This window comes from Sander vitreus, chromosome 22 (assembly GCF_031162955.1).
Source record: "Sander vitreus isolate 19-12246 chromosome 22, sanVit1, whole genome shotgun sequence".
Taxonomy (NCBI): domain Eukaryota; kingdom Metazoa; phylum Chordata; class Actinopteri; order Perciformes; family Percidae; genus Sander; species Sander vitreus.
The window spans coordinates 1,293,242-1,308,412 of NC_135876.1; the positions used below are offsets into that span (position 1 = coordinate 1,293,242).

General features: G+C 40.1%; 1 protein-coding gene across 6 annotated transcripts in view; it reads right to left on the minus strand.

The window, feature by feature from the left end:
* slc12a7b (solute carrier family 12 member 7b) overlaps window positions 1-15,171 on the minus strand; it is a 108,452-nt gene that overhangs the window by 861 nt on the left and 92,420 nt on the right. For 3 of the 6 annotated variants that reach the window (XM_078281169.1, XM_078281171.1, XM_078281172.1), the window contains 3 exons: window positions 11,356-11,531; window positions 9,417-9,431; window positions 6,245-6,404 (listed from right to left, as the gene is read on the minus strand). In XM_078281169.1, coding sequence (XP_078137295.1) covers window positions 6,260-6,404; window positions 9,417-9,431; window positions 11,356-11,531 — 336 coding nt within the window. In that variant the 3' untranslated portion in view covers window positions 6,245-6,259. Of the gene's footprint in view, window positions 2,067-6,244; window positions 6,405-9,416; window positions 9,432-11,355; window positions 11,532-14,593; window positions 14,711-15,171 lie in introns of those variants that run through there. The other 3 variants (XM_078281173.1, XM_078281174.1, XM_078281170.1) reach the window with 3 other exon arrangements.

Sequence of the window (15,171 nt, forward strand, 5' to 3'; positions counted from 1 at the left end):
AAATGAACAACACAAAGTTACAGAGGATCAATTATAATGTAACAAACACTACATAGACCACAACTATATAGTTACACAGGCATACATGAAAAACTGAACAAAACACAATAAAACACTGATGTTGCATAACTGACAATCAGAAGTCCTCATTTCCCTGCAAAGAAGTGCAGGATAATACAACTTTCTGCTTTACAAAATACTGCACAGCTAATTTGAAGGAAAAAAAAGAAACTGTGGAGATACACGAGAAAGAGTTGCTTTTCCTCTTTACTCTTACACAAAATCTTTTTGCAGCATTTAGCCCATGTTAGATGGGTTTAAATGCACTATGAGTTCCATTGACTCAATTATTACTTTGCTGAATTTTAAAAGAATGCAGTCAGGGATGAGCACTATCAAAAGATTTAAAAAAAACTTGTGCTTTTCATTTTTTAACGATTGTCAAAGCTGTGGCTACTGCATAATACTCACACAGTTTCTTTTTTTTTGTTGTTGTCATTTTGGCACTTTTAATCCTACACATGCTCATTACAATTAATCTACTCAGTCTGGGACTCAAAGCCTGAAGAGTGTTCGGTAAAACATTATAAAAACAACATTGAAACACAAGTATTAGATAGAATGGAATTACTTGCTGTCTGCATCCTCTTTTCAGGAGCTCATTTATGAGTATCTCGCTCCACCTATGTAAGAAGAATGTAGCGGTGTTTTGACCAGCGTCAAGTGTAGGCGATAGAACCAGGTGAGAGTACACGATGAATTAAATCCTAAACGATCGATAGTGCAAAGTCAACAGTGCTGCAACTACGCCGATAGGTGAAGAACTACATTAATTGACGTGTCAATTTGTGCTTTTACATTTAGCAATTTGTTAAATGCCAACAATAATTCTGAGGGAAAAATAAACATTTAATGTGCAAACCAATTAGCCAATCGACTATTTCATTAAGCTACTGCGTGCTGTCAAACAGCCCTTGGATTAAAAAAAAAAGAAATCTATAGTTACTCCCAACTGAACACTACTTCAGTCACCATAAATATGTATACATGTGCGTTTAATATGTAATTCTATAAAGCTTACAAAGGGTCCTAGAATACTAACTATGGCTGTTTTCCCTAATAAAACAACAGTGTCCTTTGAGGGTGGGAGATGTTCAAGATCACATATCAGTACCAGATATCTAAAACGGCTCCCATCCACTTAACAGAAGGTGATCCAACATGTGGTGCACGTTCAGCATCCTCCTGGACTCCCGGCCCTCATTGAAAAGGCGAACAACTACAGAACACTCCAACTACAAATGCTGCTTTAGGGAGGACAACGTTGACGGCTCTGCAACCCCAACCAGGACGTTCTAGAAGCTTCTAAACAGACTGCCCGCCCTCTCTGTAGTTCAGACTGAAGCCAGTTTCCTAATTATTTAAAATGAAAACATTTAGCACAAATGGTGATGCAGAACATACAGACCACCAAACTGTAATATTGAAAATCCTGTATGAGTTGTTATGTAACTTGTGTCTCTGTGCATGTTTTTTTTCTCAGGCCCAGTAAACATAAAGACTACGAGGTTCATATCATCAGCACACACTTCTTTGCTTTTCTTTAAACAGTGAGTGCCAGTAGCATGACAACATCGACACAAGAGGGAAAGAATATGAACATGTAACAGGACATAATGTTTTTCAGAGTTAAACGAACAATATAAAGTGTCTCTATGCTCTATCTTCCACATGCAGGGCTGCTGTGGCCCAGCGTGGACACACACTGTGGCCGCTCTCTCAGACAGTCAACCGATTCAACGCCGTTTCCTTCATCCTGGGGTCCTTCAAACCATCTGCCAATCACAAGTGGTCCCGCCTTCCAACAACCCCGCCCTTCATAAAAACAAAACAAATTAGGCTTCTGGCCTGGTGACCGGTATCCATGGCAACAGCCCGTGTGCAGGGTGGGGCGTGAGAGGTTTTGTTTTTTTGTTAAGAGTAGATGGTGATGACTTCGCGGCCGCCGCCTCGCACCAGGAGGACCCGGTTCAGACCTTCGAGGAGAACCTCCAGGAACTCCATGTCTGAGAAGAGCAGTCAAGAAATAAAACGTACAGAGAAGTTACAGTGAGCAACACAATTTCATCCTGTACCACATCATATCCCTGCCTTTGAGAAAATGAAAGCTCAGATGGGCCGATCTGGAATCTTCCCTTTATGACGTCATAAGGGGAAAGGTTACCTCTCCTTTCTCTGCTTTGCCCACCCAGAGAATTTAGCCCGCCCATGAGAAAGAGAGAGAGACATCATGGCTTGAAAACAAGTGAAGCAGGTCAAGGCCACACCCCCACCCTCCACCTTGCCCCCCCTCTCTCCTCATCAATAGCTACAGACACAGAAATGGCACATCCTAAGGAAAGCTCATTGTGGGACTGGCTCTAGTGGCTGTAATTCTGCACCAAGGCTGAATTTCAGAAAGAGACTTCAGATACAGTATTAGGGGACCACTAAGGTCTATATAAAAGAGACTTCAGATACAGTATTAGGGGACCACTAAGGTCTATATAAAAGAGACTTCAGATACAGTATTAGGGGACCACTAAGGTCTATATAAAAGAGACTTCAGATACAGTATTAGGAGACCACTAAGGCCTATATAAAAGAGACTTCAGATACAGTATTAGGGGACCACTAAGGTCTATATAAAAGAGACTTCAGATACAGTATTAGGGGACCACTAAGGTCTATATAAAAGAGACTTCAGATACAGTATTAGGGGACCACTAAGGTCTATATAAAAGAGACTTCAGATACAGTATTAGGGGACCACTAAGGCCTATATAAAAGAGACTTCAGATACAGTATTAGGGGACCACTAAGGTCTATATAAAAGAGACTTCAGATACAGTATTAGGGGACCACTAAGGTCTATATAAAAGAGACTTCAGATACAGTATTAGGGGGACCACTAAGGCCTATATAAAAGAGACTTCAGATACAGTATTAGGGGACCACTAAGGCCTATATAAAAGAGACTTCAGATACAGTATTAGGGGGACCACTAAGGTCTATATAAAAGAGACTTCAGATACAGTATTAGGGGACCACTAAGGCCTATATAAAAGAGACTTCAGATACAGTATTAGGGGACCACTAAGGTCTATATAAAAGAGACTTCAGATACAGTATTAGGGGGACCACTAAGGTCTATATAAAAGAGACTTCAGATACAGTATTAGGGGACCACTAAGGTCTATATAAAAGAGACTTCAGATACAGTATTAGGGGACCACTAAGGTCTATATAAAAGAGACTTCAGATACAGTATTAGGGGACCACTAAGGTCTATATAAAAGAGACTTCAGATACAGTATTAGGGGACCACTAAGGTCTATATAAAAGAGACTTCAGATACAGTATTAGGGGACCACTAAGGTCTATATAAAAGAGACTTCAGATACAGTATTAGGGGACCACTAAGGTCTATATAAAAGAGACTTCAGATACAGTATTAGGGGACCACTAAGGTCTATATAAAAGAGACTTCAGATACAGTATTAGGGGACCACTAAGGCCTATATAAAAGAGACTTCAGATACAGTATTAGGGGACCACTAAGGCCTATATAAAAGAGACTTCAGATACAGTATTAGGGGACCACTAAGGCCTATATAAAAAGAGACTTCAGATACAGTATTAGGGGACCACTAAGGCCTATATAAAAGAGACTTCAGATACAGTATTAGGGGACCACTAAGGTCTATATAAAAGAGACTTCAGATACAGTATTAGGGGACCACTAAGGTCTATATAAAAGAGACTTCAGATACAGTATTAGGGGACCACTAAGGCCTATATAAAAGAGACTTCAGATACAGTATTAGGGGACCACTAAGGCCTATATAAAAGAGACTTCAGATACAGTATTAGGGGACCACTAAGGTCTATATAAAAGAGACTTCAGATACAGTATTAGGGGACCACTAAGGCCTATATAAAAGAGACTTCAGATACAGTATTAGGGGACCACTAAGGCCTATATAAAAGAGACTTCAGATACAGTATTAGGGGACCACTAAGGCCTATATAAAAGAGACTTCAGATACAGTATTAGGGGACCACTAAGGCCTATATAAAAGAGACTTCAGATACAGTATTAGGGGACCACTAAGGTCTATATAAAAGAGACTTCAGATACAGTATTAGGGGGACCACTAAGGTCTATGCAAGAGACTTCAGATACAGTATTAGGGACCACCAAGGCTTATATAAAAGAGACTTCAGATACAGTATTAGGGGACCCAATTAGGGGCATCCAAATTGCAGCATGTCATAGACCTTAGAAAAGATTTTCACTGTCGTAAACAGTAAAGTTGTGGGCCTGACAGAAACTCACTATAAAGCTCTGTAAAGCTGAGGGGAGCTGCAGATTTAGTTGATAATTCACATTGTCACGTTGCCATTTAATACAGTTTTTTATTGTAAAAAGCATGTACTATAGCTGCTCTAAAGGATACAGTTTTCGTCTCCTCCTCTGTTCCTTGGTGGTCCGGGCATGTTGAGCAGAACCAGGTGAGCCCCCCTGCGACTTGTTGACCACCACCTCGTTCATCTTGACAGCTGTGTGCATCCGGCGAACATTGGATTGGTTCCTAGTTTTGATGAGAATGTCACAGTGGGAAAGGAAAGCACTGAATAACACTTTAATGACTAAACTTACCCCTACATTTCATTAGGGATAAGGTGGGAAACAGTGGTGATAGGTGTTTGCTGGGACTTCTCCAGTTCTCATGAGAAAGTGTACTACTGTACTATAGCCTTCAGGGGTTCATCAAAATGTGAAACTAGAGATGCATTGTGCAAGACATTTCTCTCTGTGCACTGAAGGTTTGTAGAGATTTAGATTTAGGTAATCACGGAAATCGTATAAAACTACAAAAGGCCTTTTTCATGGCATACCTAGTTGTCCCATAGCTTTCTCAGTTCCATACTACATACTGATTAGAAGGAGGGTTTGAGTATATTGTGTGTTGACAATAGAAAAGTGACAAAAGTCACTCTATCTTCAGTCTCTACTTTTTGGTGGTGGTAAAACGGCTCCAAAAACATCTTGAAATACAAAAAAATGACTATTAAGACTTCATATGATTGACATCCACTGTCACATACTGGATATTGTATCATTCACTGTTACTATAAATATAAAATGGTGTTCTAAAGTTATGCTTATTAACTGCTAAAATAGTATACAAACAAAGCAAGTATATATGATGACTGGTATGTAATACACATTGTATAGAAGTAGTATGTAGTATGGATTTGGGACACAGCTTTTGACTTGTCATAGTAGGAAAAGCACAGGTGATACTAATAACATTAGCTATGGCTCGGTTTTATTCAAGTGTCCCAGTAAGTCATGACAGCGTGACAGTGCAGGAACCAAGGGCGTAACTTTGGGTTCAACATTGGATGAGGGGGGGATGGAGGGGTTGAGATCTCCAACTATCTAGGGAGGTCCCGGGACACGTATGCATGTATTTAAAAAAATGTGCCAAAGACTTGGACAAAAATACAAAAAAAAAGTGTCCAAAAAAACTCTTGAAAAAAGCAAAAAAACTGTCAAAAACATTGAGCTTGACTTCCACATCCCCCCCGTAAATTACGCGTATGGCAGGAACAATTACTCACCCATGTGTGCTTCTCTTTTTATACGTGTTGACTGCTGTCTGTGTTATATTTTAAATTTGTATTAATGTCATTTTAAAACTTTGTGTGTCTGATGTACTTTATTTCCTAGCCCTCGTTCCCTTCCCCTAAGTGGCTTTGCCACTTGTCAGGCTGCCATCGTAAATAACCCTGGATTTCCACCGAATGCGGAACGTCTGCGGACCGGCTCCGCTGCGTGCCGGCTGCGTGCTCCGCCGTCCGTCAACACCCACCAGGTCCAGTATTTGTTGTTCAGATACAGTATTAGGGGACCACTAAGGTCTATATAAAAGAGACTTCAGATACAGTATTAGGGGACCACCAAGGCTTATATAAAAGAGACTTCAGATACAGTATTAGGGGACCCAATTAGGGGCATCCAAATAGCAGCATGTCATAGGACCTTTAAGAAAAGATTTTCACTGCCGTAAACAGTAAAGTTGTGGGCCCGACAGAAACTCACTATAAAGCTCTGTAAAGCTGAGGGGAGCTGCAGATTTAGTTGATAATTCACATTGTCACGTTGCCATTTAATACAGTTTTTATTGTAAAAGCATGTACTATAGCTGCTCTAAAGGATACAGTTTTCGTCTCCTCCTCTGTTCCTTGGTGGTCCGGGCATGTTGAGCAGAACCAGGTGAGCCCCCTGCGACTTGTTGACCACCACCTCGTTCATCTTGACAGCTGTGTGCATCCGGCGAACATTGGATTGGTTCCTAGTTTTGATGAGAATGTCACAGTGGGAAAGGAAAGCACTGAATAACACTTTAATGACTAAACTTACCCCTACATTTCATTAGGGATAAGGTGGGAAACAGTGGTGATAGGTGTTTGCTGGGACTTCTCCAGTTCTCATGAGAAAGTGTACTACTGTACTATAGCCTTCAGGGGTTCATCAAAATGTGAAACTAGAGATGCATTGTGCAAGACATTTCTCTCTGTGCACTGAAGGTTTGTAGAGATTTAGATTTAGGTAATCACGGAAATCGTATAAAACTACAAAAGGCCTTTTTCATGGCATACCTAGTTGTCCCATAGCTTTCTCAGTTCCATACTACATACTGATTAGAAGGAGGGTTTGAGTATATTGTGTGTTGACAATAGAAAAGTGACAAAAGTCACTCTATCTTCAGTCTCTACTGTCTCTACTTTTTGGTGGTGGTAAAACGGCTCCAAAAACATCTTGAAATACAAAAAAATGACTATTAAGACTTCATATGATTGACATCCACTGTCACATACTGGATATTGTATCATTTACTGTTACTATAAATATAAAATGGTGTTCTAAAGTTATGCTTATTAACTGCTAAAATAGTATACAAACAAAGCAAGTATATATGATGACTGGTATGTAATACACATTGTATAGAAGTAGTATGTAGTATGGATTTGGGACACAGCTTTTGACTTGTCATAGTAGGAAAAGCACAGGTGATACTAATAACATTAGCTATGGCTCGGTTTTATTCAAGTGTCCCAGTAAGTCATGACAGCGTGACAGTGCAGGAACCAAGGGCGTAACTTTGGGTTCAACATTGGATGAGGGGGGGATGGGGGGGTTGAGATCTCCAACTATCTAGGGAGGTCCCGGGACACGTATGCATGTATTTAAATTTTTTTGCCAAAGACTTGGACAAAAATACAAAAAAAAAGTGTCCAAAAAAACTCTTGAAAAAAGCAAAAAAACTGTCAAAAACATTGAGCTTGACTTCCACATCCCCCCCGTAAATTACGCGTATGACAGGAACAATTACTCACCCATGTGTGCTTCTCTTTTTATACGTGTTGACTGCTGTCTGTGTTATATTTTAAATTTGTATTAATGTCATTTTAAAACTTTGTGTGTCTGATGTACTTTATTTCCTAGCCCTCGTTCCCTTCCCCTAAGTGGCTTTGCCACTTGTCAGGCTGCCATCGTAAATAACCCTGGATTTCCACCGAATGCGGAACGTCTGCGGACCGGCTCCGCTGCGTGCCGGCTGCGTGCTCCGCCATCCGTCAACACCCACCAGGTCCGTATTTGTTGCGGTATGGCTGCGGCCATGACTGACAGCTGTAGTCACGAGGACCCACGAGATCTCGCAAATTCATGTAGAATAGAACCACAAAACCAACAACAGTTTGTTTCCATCCAGAGGAGTAGAGGGGAAACAACTCTGTGCTGTGTTTTCAAGGTGTAGTGCAGGGAAATATGATCCGCTATGAGCACGGTGTATTTTACTTTGAAAATTAACCGGATGTTTTATTTTGTTTCTGTGCTTGACTTCCTGTCCCGCACTATCTGCCATGTGCTGAATTGCTGCGGAGCTCTCCGGCGTCCGGCAAAAATAGAAGCTCTGCGTATCTGCTCCGGAGGGCTGCGGATCGCCGGAGCTGGGACGGAGTAAGGACGCAGACGTTCTGCAGTCAGTGTGGAAATACACACACTGACTTTAATGGAAATGTAACGACTCCGCCGCAGACGTTCCGCAACTGGTGGAAATTGGGGGTAAGAACCTGTCCTTAATAGTAATAATAATAAACATTTTTTTAATAAAAAAAGAAAAATACCAGGACCCTGAAACTGAAGCAGCTAAATGGAATTCAGCCATGAGTCATTTTATCATGTACACCTGTGCCTTCCCTACCGCGGCATGTCAAAATGTCTTCTGTGACAAAAGCCTATTGTGGCAATATGGCAGCTTTCCTTTGGAAAAACAGGAGCTGCGCACTGGAAAACAATATTTTAAAAATCTTAATCCTTTGAGCCAGCACTTGATTATGCCTTCCTCTTTAAATGAATAATACATTTATTTACCAAGCAGCTGGAAAACTCAGCGAGAACGAGCTCTGCTTCTCAGGAGTCTTTGTATAACGGAAAAACTAATCTAACTAAAATGTTTTTTCCAACTTGCTTATGAATTAAAACATCACCAACACACTGTGTACTTCTAGAGAAAACACCAGTATAACACATAACCACATTTTAGTTAAAGCATTCTGTATGTTAGCCAAAGACACAAATGAGAACACAAGGCACGGAGACTGAAGGGTATTACATTCCAAATAAAGAGGCAGCATTTTAAGACAAAAGGGACACGCAGTATCACACCCTAAAGTCATTTGGTGTTTATTATTTCTGAGTGTGTCATAGTCAATTATACATGCTGTAGTCTTTCAAATTAATTGAATCCTGTTTATTAATGGCTACCACTGTCAAAAATAGCATCTCCCATCTCCTATCTCTTTAAACGTTGCCTCTTTATCGTCACATTCACATTGTTAGATCAAAAGCGATAAAAGCACATGACGTCGACTGCCAGAAGACAACTTACATTAAGCAGAAAAACTAATTCACAAAATTCTGCTTTCCATGCTACTGAATGAGAAGAAAACATTTTAGATTTTCATGTCAACACCAAATTAAAAATGTTTTTTTGTATTTGCTCATGACTTTTAAAAAAGGTAACTGGAAAGCACAAAGTTGCTCATGCATACAAGCAATGTCTTCAACAGTACATGCAAATTAAGACTGTTTGAACTGGAAGACCATGCATATTAGGACACACAAACAAAGATGCGCGCGCGCACACACACACACACACACACACACACACACACACACACACACACACACACACACAGAAGTGCGACCACGAGCTGGAGGACACTGAACAAAGCTACAGTCACCACAGCAGCAGTACACACATACGGCCTAGAGCAAAAACAAAAAAACTGCGACTTACAGACTCTCCCACTCTCTAGAAGGAGGAAAATGGGACAGAACAACAGAAACAGGCTTAGATGCTTCCTAGATCAGCTCTCCAGCTCTCTCCACCACACCGCATGCTTCCACCTGTCCCAAGAGGCTCGTTGTGACACCAAAAGGTGACCCATTAAACCCCCCAAAAGTGACATGGAGCCGTTTGATGTGTGTGGTGAGGCTTTATGAAAAAGTAGCCTCCATTTCTTTCTGTCCTGTGTTAGGCCTGTAACAAGTATTAATTCATAATAATTGTCTAATTGTCAATTTTGTTTTTACATAATGGCAGTTTCTTTGGGGTATGACTGTTGATGGCAATTGATGGTATTTGATTTTGTTTAGATGTGCCAAATTGTAATTATATCAGTAATTATTGGTCGGAAAAAAAATGTTTTATGATAATAAAGATTCTATTTGTGTTATTACATTGTCTGGGTCACATAACAGTGATATACCCAAAACCCTGTGAGATCCAATATAAGTGGACCGGGACACACCTGATGAAGTCCACACATTGGTAGTATGGACAGTATGGGATGAGAAGGTGTTAGTCTAAACAGCGAAGAGGTGTGCATGTGGTCTGGCCATGCACTAAGACTGAAATGGCTGAAAGTGTACACACATGCACACCCACGCCAAATGCAGCCTGATTGCACACGGCATGCAGTGAGTCGTCCCATTTCAGCCTGTCAGGCTCAGAAGCTTTGGCACCATCCTGAAGCATTGTCAGTACTCGATGTGATGTGGTTTACCCTGCACATTAGGGCAGTACTCGGCACTGTGCATTTAATCCAATTTTATTCGCGGGTACGATTTCCTAACGATCACAAAAAACATGAGTAGTCGAGAAAGACAATTATTTTGCACATCACATTTTGCATGTAAACTCTTATTTTGTCTTGTGTTAAAAAAAAAAAGTTAAAACGGGAAAAGTATTAAGGGAAATTTCATAGCTTAAGATGTCTTCATTCTTGATTTGTTTGACTGTTTCACTTGTTTTTTAAGGGGGCTTTCACACCTGAAAGTCTGAACCAAGGTTCATGTGTTTGTTACATGGTATACATTTGATCCGGTAAGACTCCTCCCTGATAGGCTCGCCCTGACATTCTTACCCTAACCATAACCAATCCCACTCCTCTTGCCTAAACCCAACACTCCTCTTGCCTAAACCTAACCAACCCAACCAGAGCAGGCAACAAGTACTAGTCATTGAGTTCCCTAATGAATTTTCATTTTCGCTCCCCGGTCTTATAACACGATGATAGTCTGCCAGAGCTTCCTGTATTTGGTCCAAAAGTCTGAACCATCCAAAAAATGCTTTCTCACTAGAAACAAACCGCTCCATGGTTCAGCTTGATCCGCACCGAGACTACCTCTTTGGCCAGACCAAATTTCGTCCGTTTGGTCCGGGGGAGGTTTCACACATGGAATTTTGATTCGGATCAAACTGAAAACAAAATACCAAACAAAGTAGGTGTGAAAGCCCCCTAAGTTCAATAATTGCAACATCTTCCCAAAAGGAAATTAGTAATCGTGTTCAATAATCGTGATCTCAATTTTTATTTATTGACCAAAATGATTCGTGATTAGGATTTTTTTTTCCATAATCGAGCATCCATACTTTATTTAGGTGAGGTTTAACTTTCTTTTAATACTTAAACATACTAAATATTTTGATATTTTAAACTTGTGAAACGGTATTCAAAATGGTGCGAATGTCTCTCACAAGGCATATGCGATAACACCATCTTTTCACCACCAGCTTTACATTCGTTTTCAATAGCATATACAGTAGACTTGACACTCCTTAAAGTTACAGATCCACAAGGCAAAACTTTCACTTTTCCTTCTTTTTAGCCCCCTAAGCTATGAATGTACAGAGGTTTTCTTTTAAGTGGTGTTTAAACAAACAATATACTTACGGTTTCATGTTGAACATGTCGCGTACAGCCACATTGGCATTGTACTCGCGGTTACGATTACGCTCTGTGAAGAGCTTGTCCTTGGTCCAGGTCATGTGAACCCGATCGGGCCCAGCGTCGGCCTTGTCATTTATGGCAGCGTGAGACGCTGTGTTTCTGTCATGGATGAGCTGGGCCTAGAGAGAAGGATGAGGAAATCAAGTATCAACCAGGAGCTATTTCAGGGGAGAGACGACAGAATGGAAGAAGCGATATAAACAAGGAAAGGTGGTAACAAAGCTATGGAAGAGGATTAAGGCCACATGTGAAAACCTTTATTGAGTTCTGAGTTTAAAGTCAGAATTCTGAGACTTCTTTTTTTTAAACTTCAAATAATTTCTTTTTTTTTAAAAGTCTGAATTCTGAGACTAAACTCAGAACTCAAATACATGTTTTCACATGTGGCCCTAATCGTCTTCCGTACAAAACAATAACCAGGACTCTAAGGAATGAAATAATGAGGATAACAAGGAGGGAGTCCAAGATAATCACAGAACCACAAAGGAATTAATGGAGAGAAATAGGAGTAAGAAATACAAAAATGAAGTGAATAAATGGTGCAAAAAAAGTTACAGATTGGCCAGTGAGAAAGAAAACCGGGACCTAGGAAGAAGGGAAACCAACAACATTTCTTCTACAAGTTCATGCACGTTGGGTGAAACCATGCTAGAGAATAACGAGAATAATACAAACCTGTTCAGCTGTTACAACAATGACAACACACATGGACCATAAAAGAGCAAATATACATTGGACATTACAAGATAAAGTTTCTCTGGGCAGACTGAAGGCCCCAGCTAAGGGTTGAAACACAACATGTATGGGTGACTGACAGGAACAGAGCAGTGGAGGTAGGAATGATCCGGGCTAGGAAGGTACAGCAGTGGTGGAAGAAGTATTCAGATCCTTTACTTAAGAAGTAAAAGTACTAATACCACACTGTAAAAATACTCTGTTACAAGTAAAAGTCCTGCATTGAAAATGTTACCTTAGTAAAAGTGTGTATGTATCATCAGGAAAATGATCTTAAAGTATTAAAAGTAAAAGTACTCAATGCAGAGTTTTAGAAACTGTAAAGGATGAAAACAGTTCTGTCAATCAACTAAGTGTTTAATGGGCTAATCAATTCAGCTGGACTTGTAGGCCGTTACATTGTTTAATTTATAATATAATATCGTATTTTATAAACTACATGTGTTTTATGTGCAACATCTTAATGTGTAAAGTAACTAGTAACTAAAGCTGTAACAGATGAATGTAGTGGAGTAAAAAGTACAATACTTCTCTCTGAAATGTAGCGGAGTAGAAGTAGAAAGTGGCATGAAAAGAAAAGACTCAAGTAAAGTACAAGTACCTCCACATTTGGACTTTTTGTACAGTACTAGAGTAAATGTACTTAGTTACATTCCACCACTATGGTACAATATGATGTTATCCAAGTGTTTAAAATGGATACAGGGCTTCCAAAGATTACTACACATGCTTAAAATATGAAACTTAAACAAATATAAACAAGCCTATAATGCAGGGATAGTGCAGCGGTAATACAGCACAGCTGTAGCATGGCAGATTAGGATTAACATACTGTACATCATTATTATATAACGTATAATCTAGTTTCATTACACTGGTCACAACTTTCTTCTCTTCTGTTACTGTGTCTGTGCTACAGAGTACAGTGTCAACATTTATACAGCCACAGCCAAAGACAAAGGATAACAATAAATGATGGGGTTATTATTATCTGTCATCATAAAATATAAGGATTATGGCCTCTGTGCTCCTTGGTACCAGTTCACATTTGATAAAGGCATAATAAATCTTCATAAAACGCAGGCAGTGTTCATAAAACAGCAGACTGACTATATAAACATAGGGCTTACTGATTCAAATACTCAGTTTTCAATGTCTTCATTGTCCTTCAATACATGTAGAAGGGAGGCTATGTGGTAGTTTCTGGAACAGAAAGCATTTCCCGTTATGCCAGCTGTGACTGTTACTGTACAGCATGGACATGGGTTACAGGTATGAGTGGCAGGAGGGTGGGAGATGACAGGGGGTTAAGCTTAAGTGCACAAAGAGAGTACAGTATTGTCAAGTCAGAACGGTGAGTATAAACAGCCTGGGTCGCTGCCCTGTCAGGCTGTTATGCTCAATCAACAGCAGTAAAAATGTTTGATTCAATTTTCAGGTTTCTGAGGCTAGAACTGTAACATTTCCAAATGTTGCTGTCAAATTAATTGTCTCAGAAATAGTTGTGATTACCAATATAATTGTCTCTTTCGGTCAAATTTAAAAATAGTTCTTTATTTATTACTATTAAAAAAAAAATCAAAGTTTTAAATGAATTCTGGATCCATCGTTTGGTTATATCACTGTTATGTGACCCAGATAACGTCATAACACAAATACACAGCCTATAAAGTAAACTACGGCTCTTTATACATAAAAAAAACATTAACGTGCAAACAACTAACAATTGAAATAATAATAAAAATAGTCAGACTAATAATCACTTATATAATAATTCATCGCGGTTAAAGAAAGAAACAGCGATTATGTAAAAAAAAATGGACAATTAGACAATAATGTAATAATTGTTACAGGCTTATTTGAGACAATTCTGTCCACTCCTTCCTCTCACGTGGGGATGAGGTGGGATTATGGAGGTGATGGGAGGTCAGGCTGCAGTTTCAAGGTGCAATGGGCTGGTGTTCACAAAGCAGCTCTTAGTGACTATACAGCAGTCGAGCCAGTCTGGATTTGTGGTTTTTTAATTGTCAGATGTACGAGATGATGCTATCTGAACAGTTTGGAGGACGAAATCAAATTGAGTAAAAATGTCATACAGTGTAAAATGAAATACAAACTAATTTTTAACCATAGCAGGACTCCTACTCCTCCATCCTTCCTTTACCCTCTGTGGGTTAATTATAATGTATACATCACAGTCTGATGCACACACTAGAGTGTGTGATCTACTTTATGTATGACTGACCACTTGCACATCTATTTTTGACATGTGCTAAATAAGGGCGTACAAGTTTATATTCTTAGTCCAGATTTTAAACCATGATGATGATAAAAGTCATTAAAACTGTCAAAGGCCAAGCAAAAACTGTAGCCAGAGATCCAGCTTTGTGAAGACAGCTTTGGGTGTCTAACAGGGAGGGACAGTGGGGTTGACAACGTTGGCTACCTCGTCCTCGTGAGTGTCCTCCACCGTTGAGGACTGCGTGCTGAGGTTCGTGCTCTGGGCAGCGCCCTGGTTCTTCCTCCGGATTGAGCTACGCGATTCGTCAGTGATACTCTGAATCTGAGCGGTGTGGCGTGGCCCAGACAGGCGATGGCAGATGAACAAGGAGAGGAGCCAATTGTCATGTAACGTAGCGGTAGGCCAGATTTACTAAAATACTGTTTGGATTTATCTGTGTTGTTATTTATGGAAAGAAAGAGCTCGCTTTACAGACTGTATAATCGGACCTGTGTGATATTAAAGCTACTTATAGTAGATGTTTATGCTGTTAACACTAACACACTAAAGCCCAATTTATGGTCCTGCGTTAAACCTACGTCGTAGGTACGCGTAGACACGGACCCTCCGGCGTAGCCTGACGTGCACCTCTCAAAAGATGTAACTACACGTCGCGGGGGACGCAGAACGCAACAACTGTGATTGGAACCGCTCGGCCGTGGCTTGGTAGCGTTGCATTTCCTTTTACTCATATGCGGGTTGTCCTTCTCCGTAAACAACATGAAATCAAGGAGAGGGTTGAC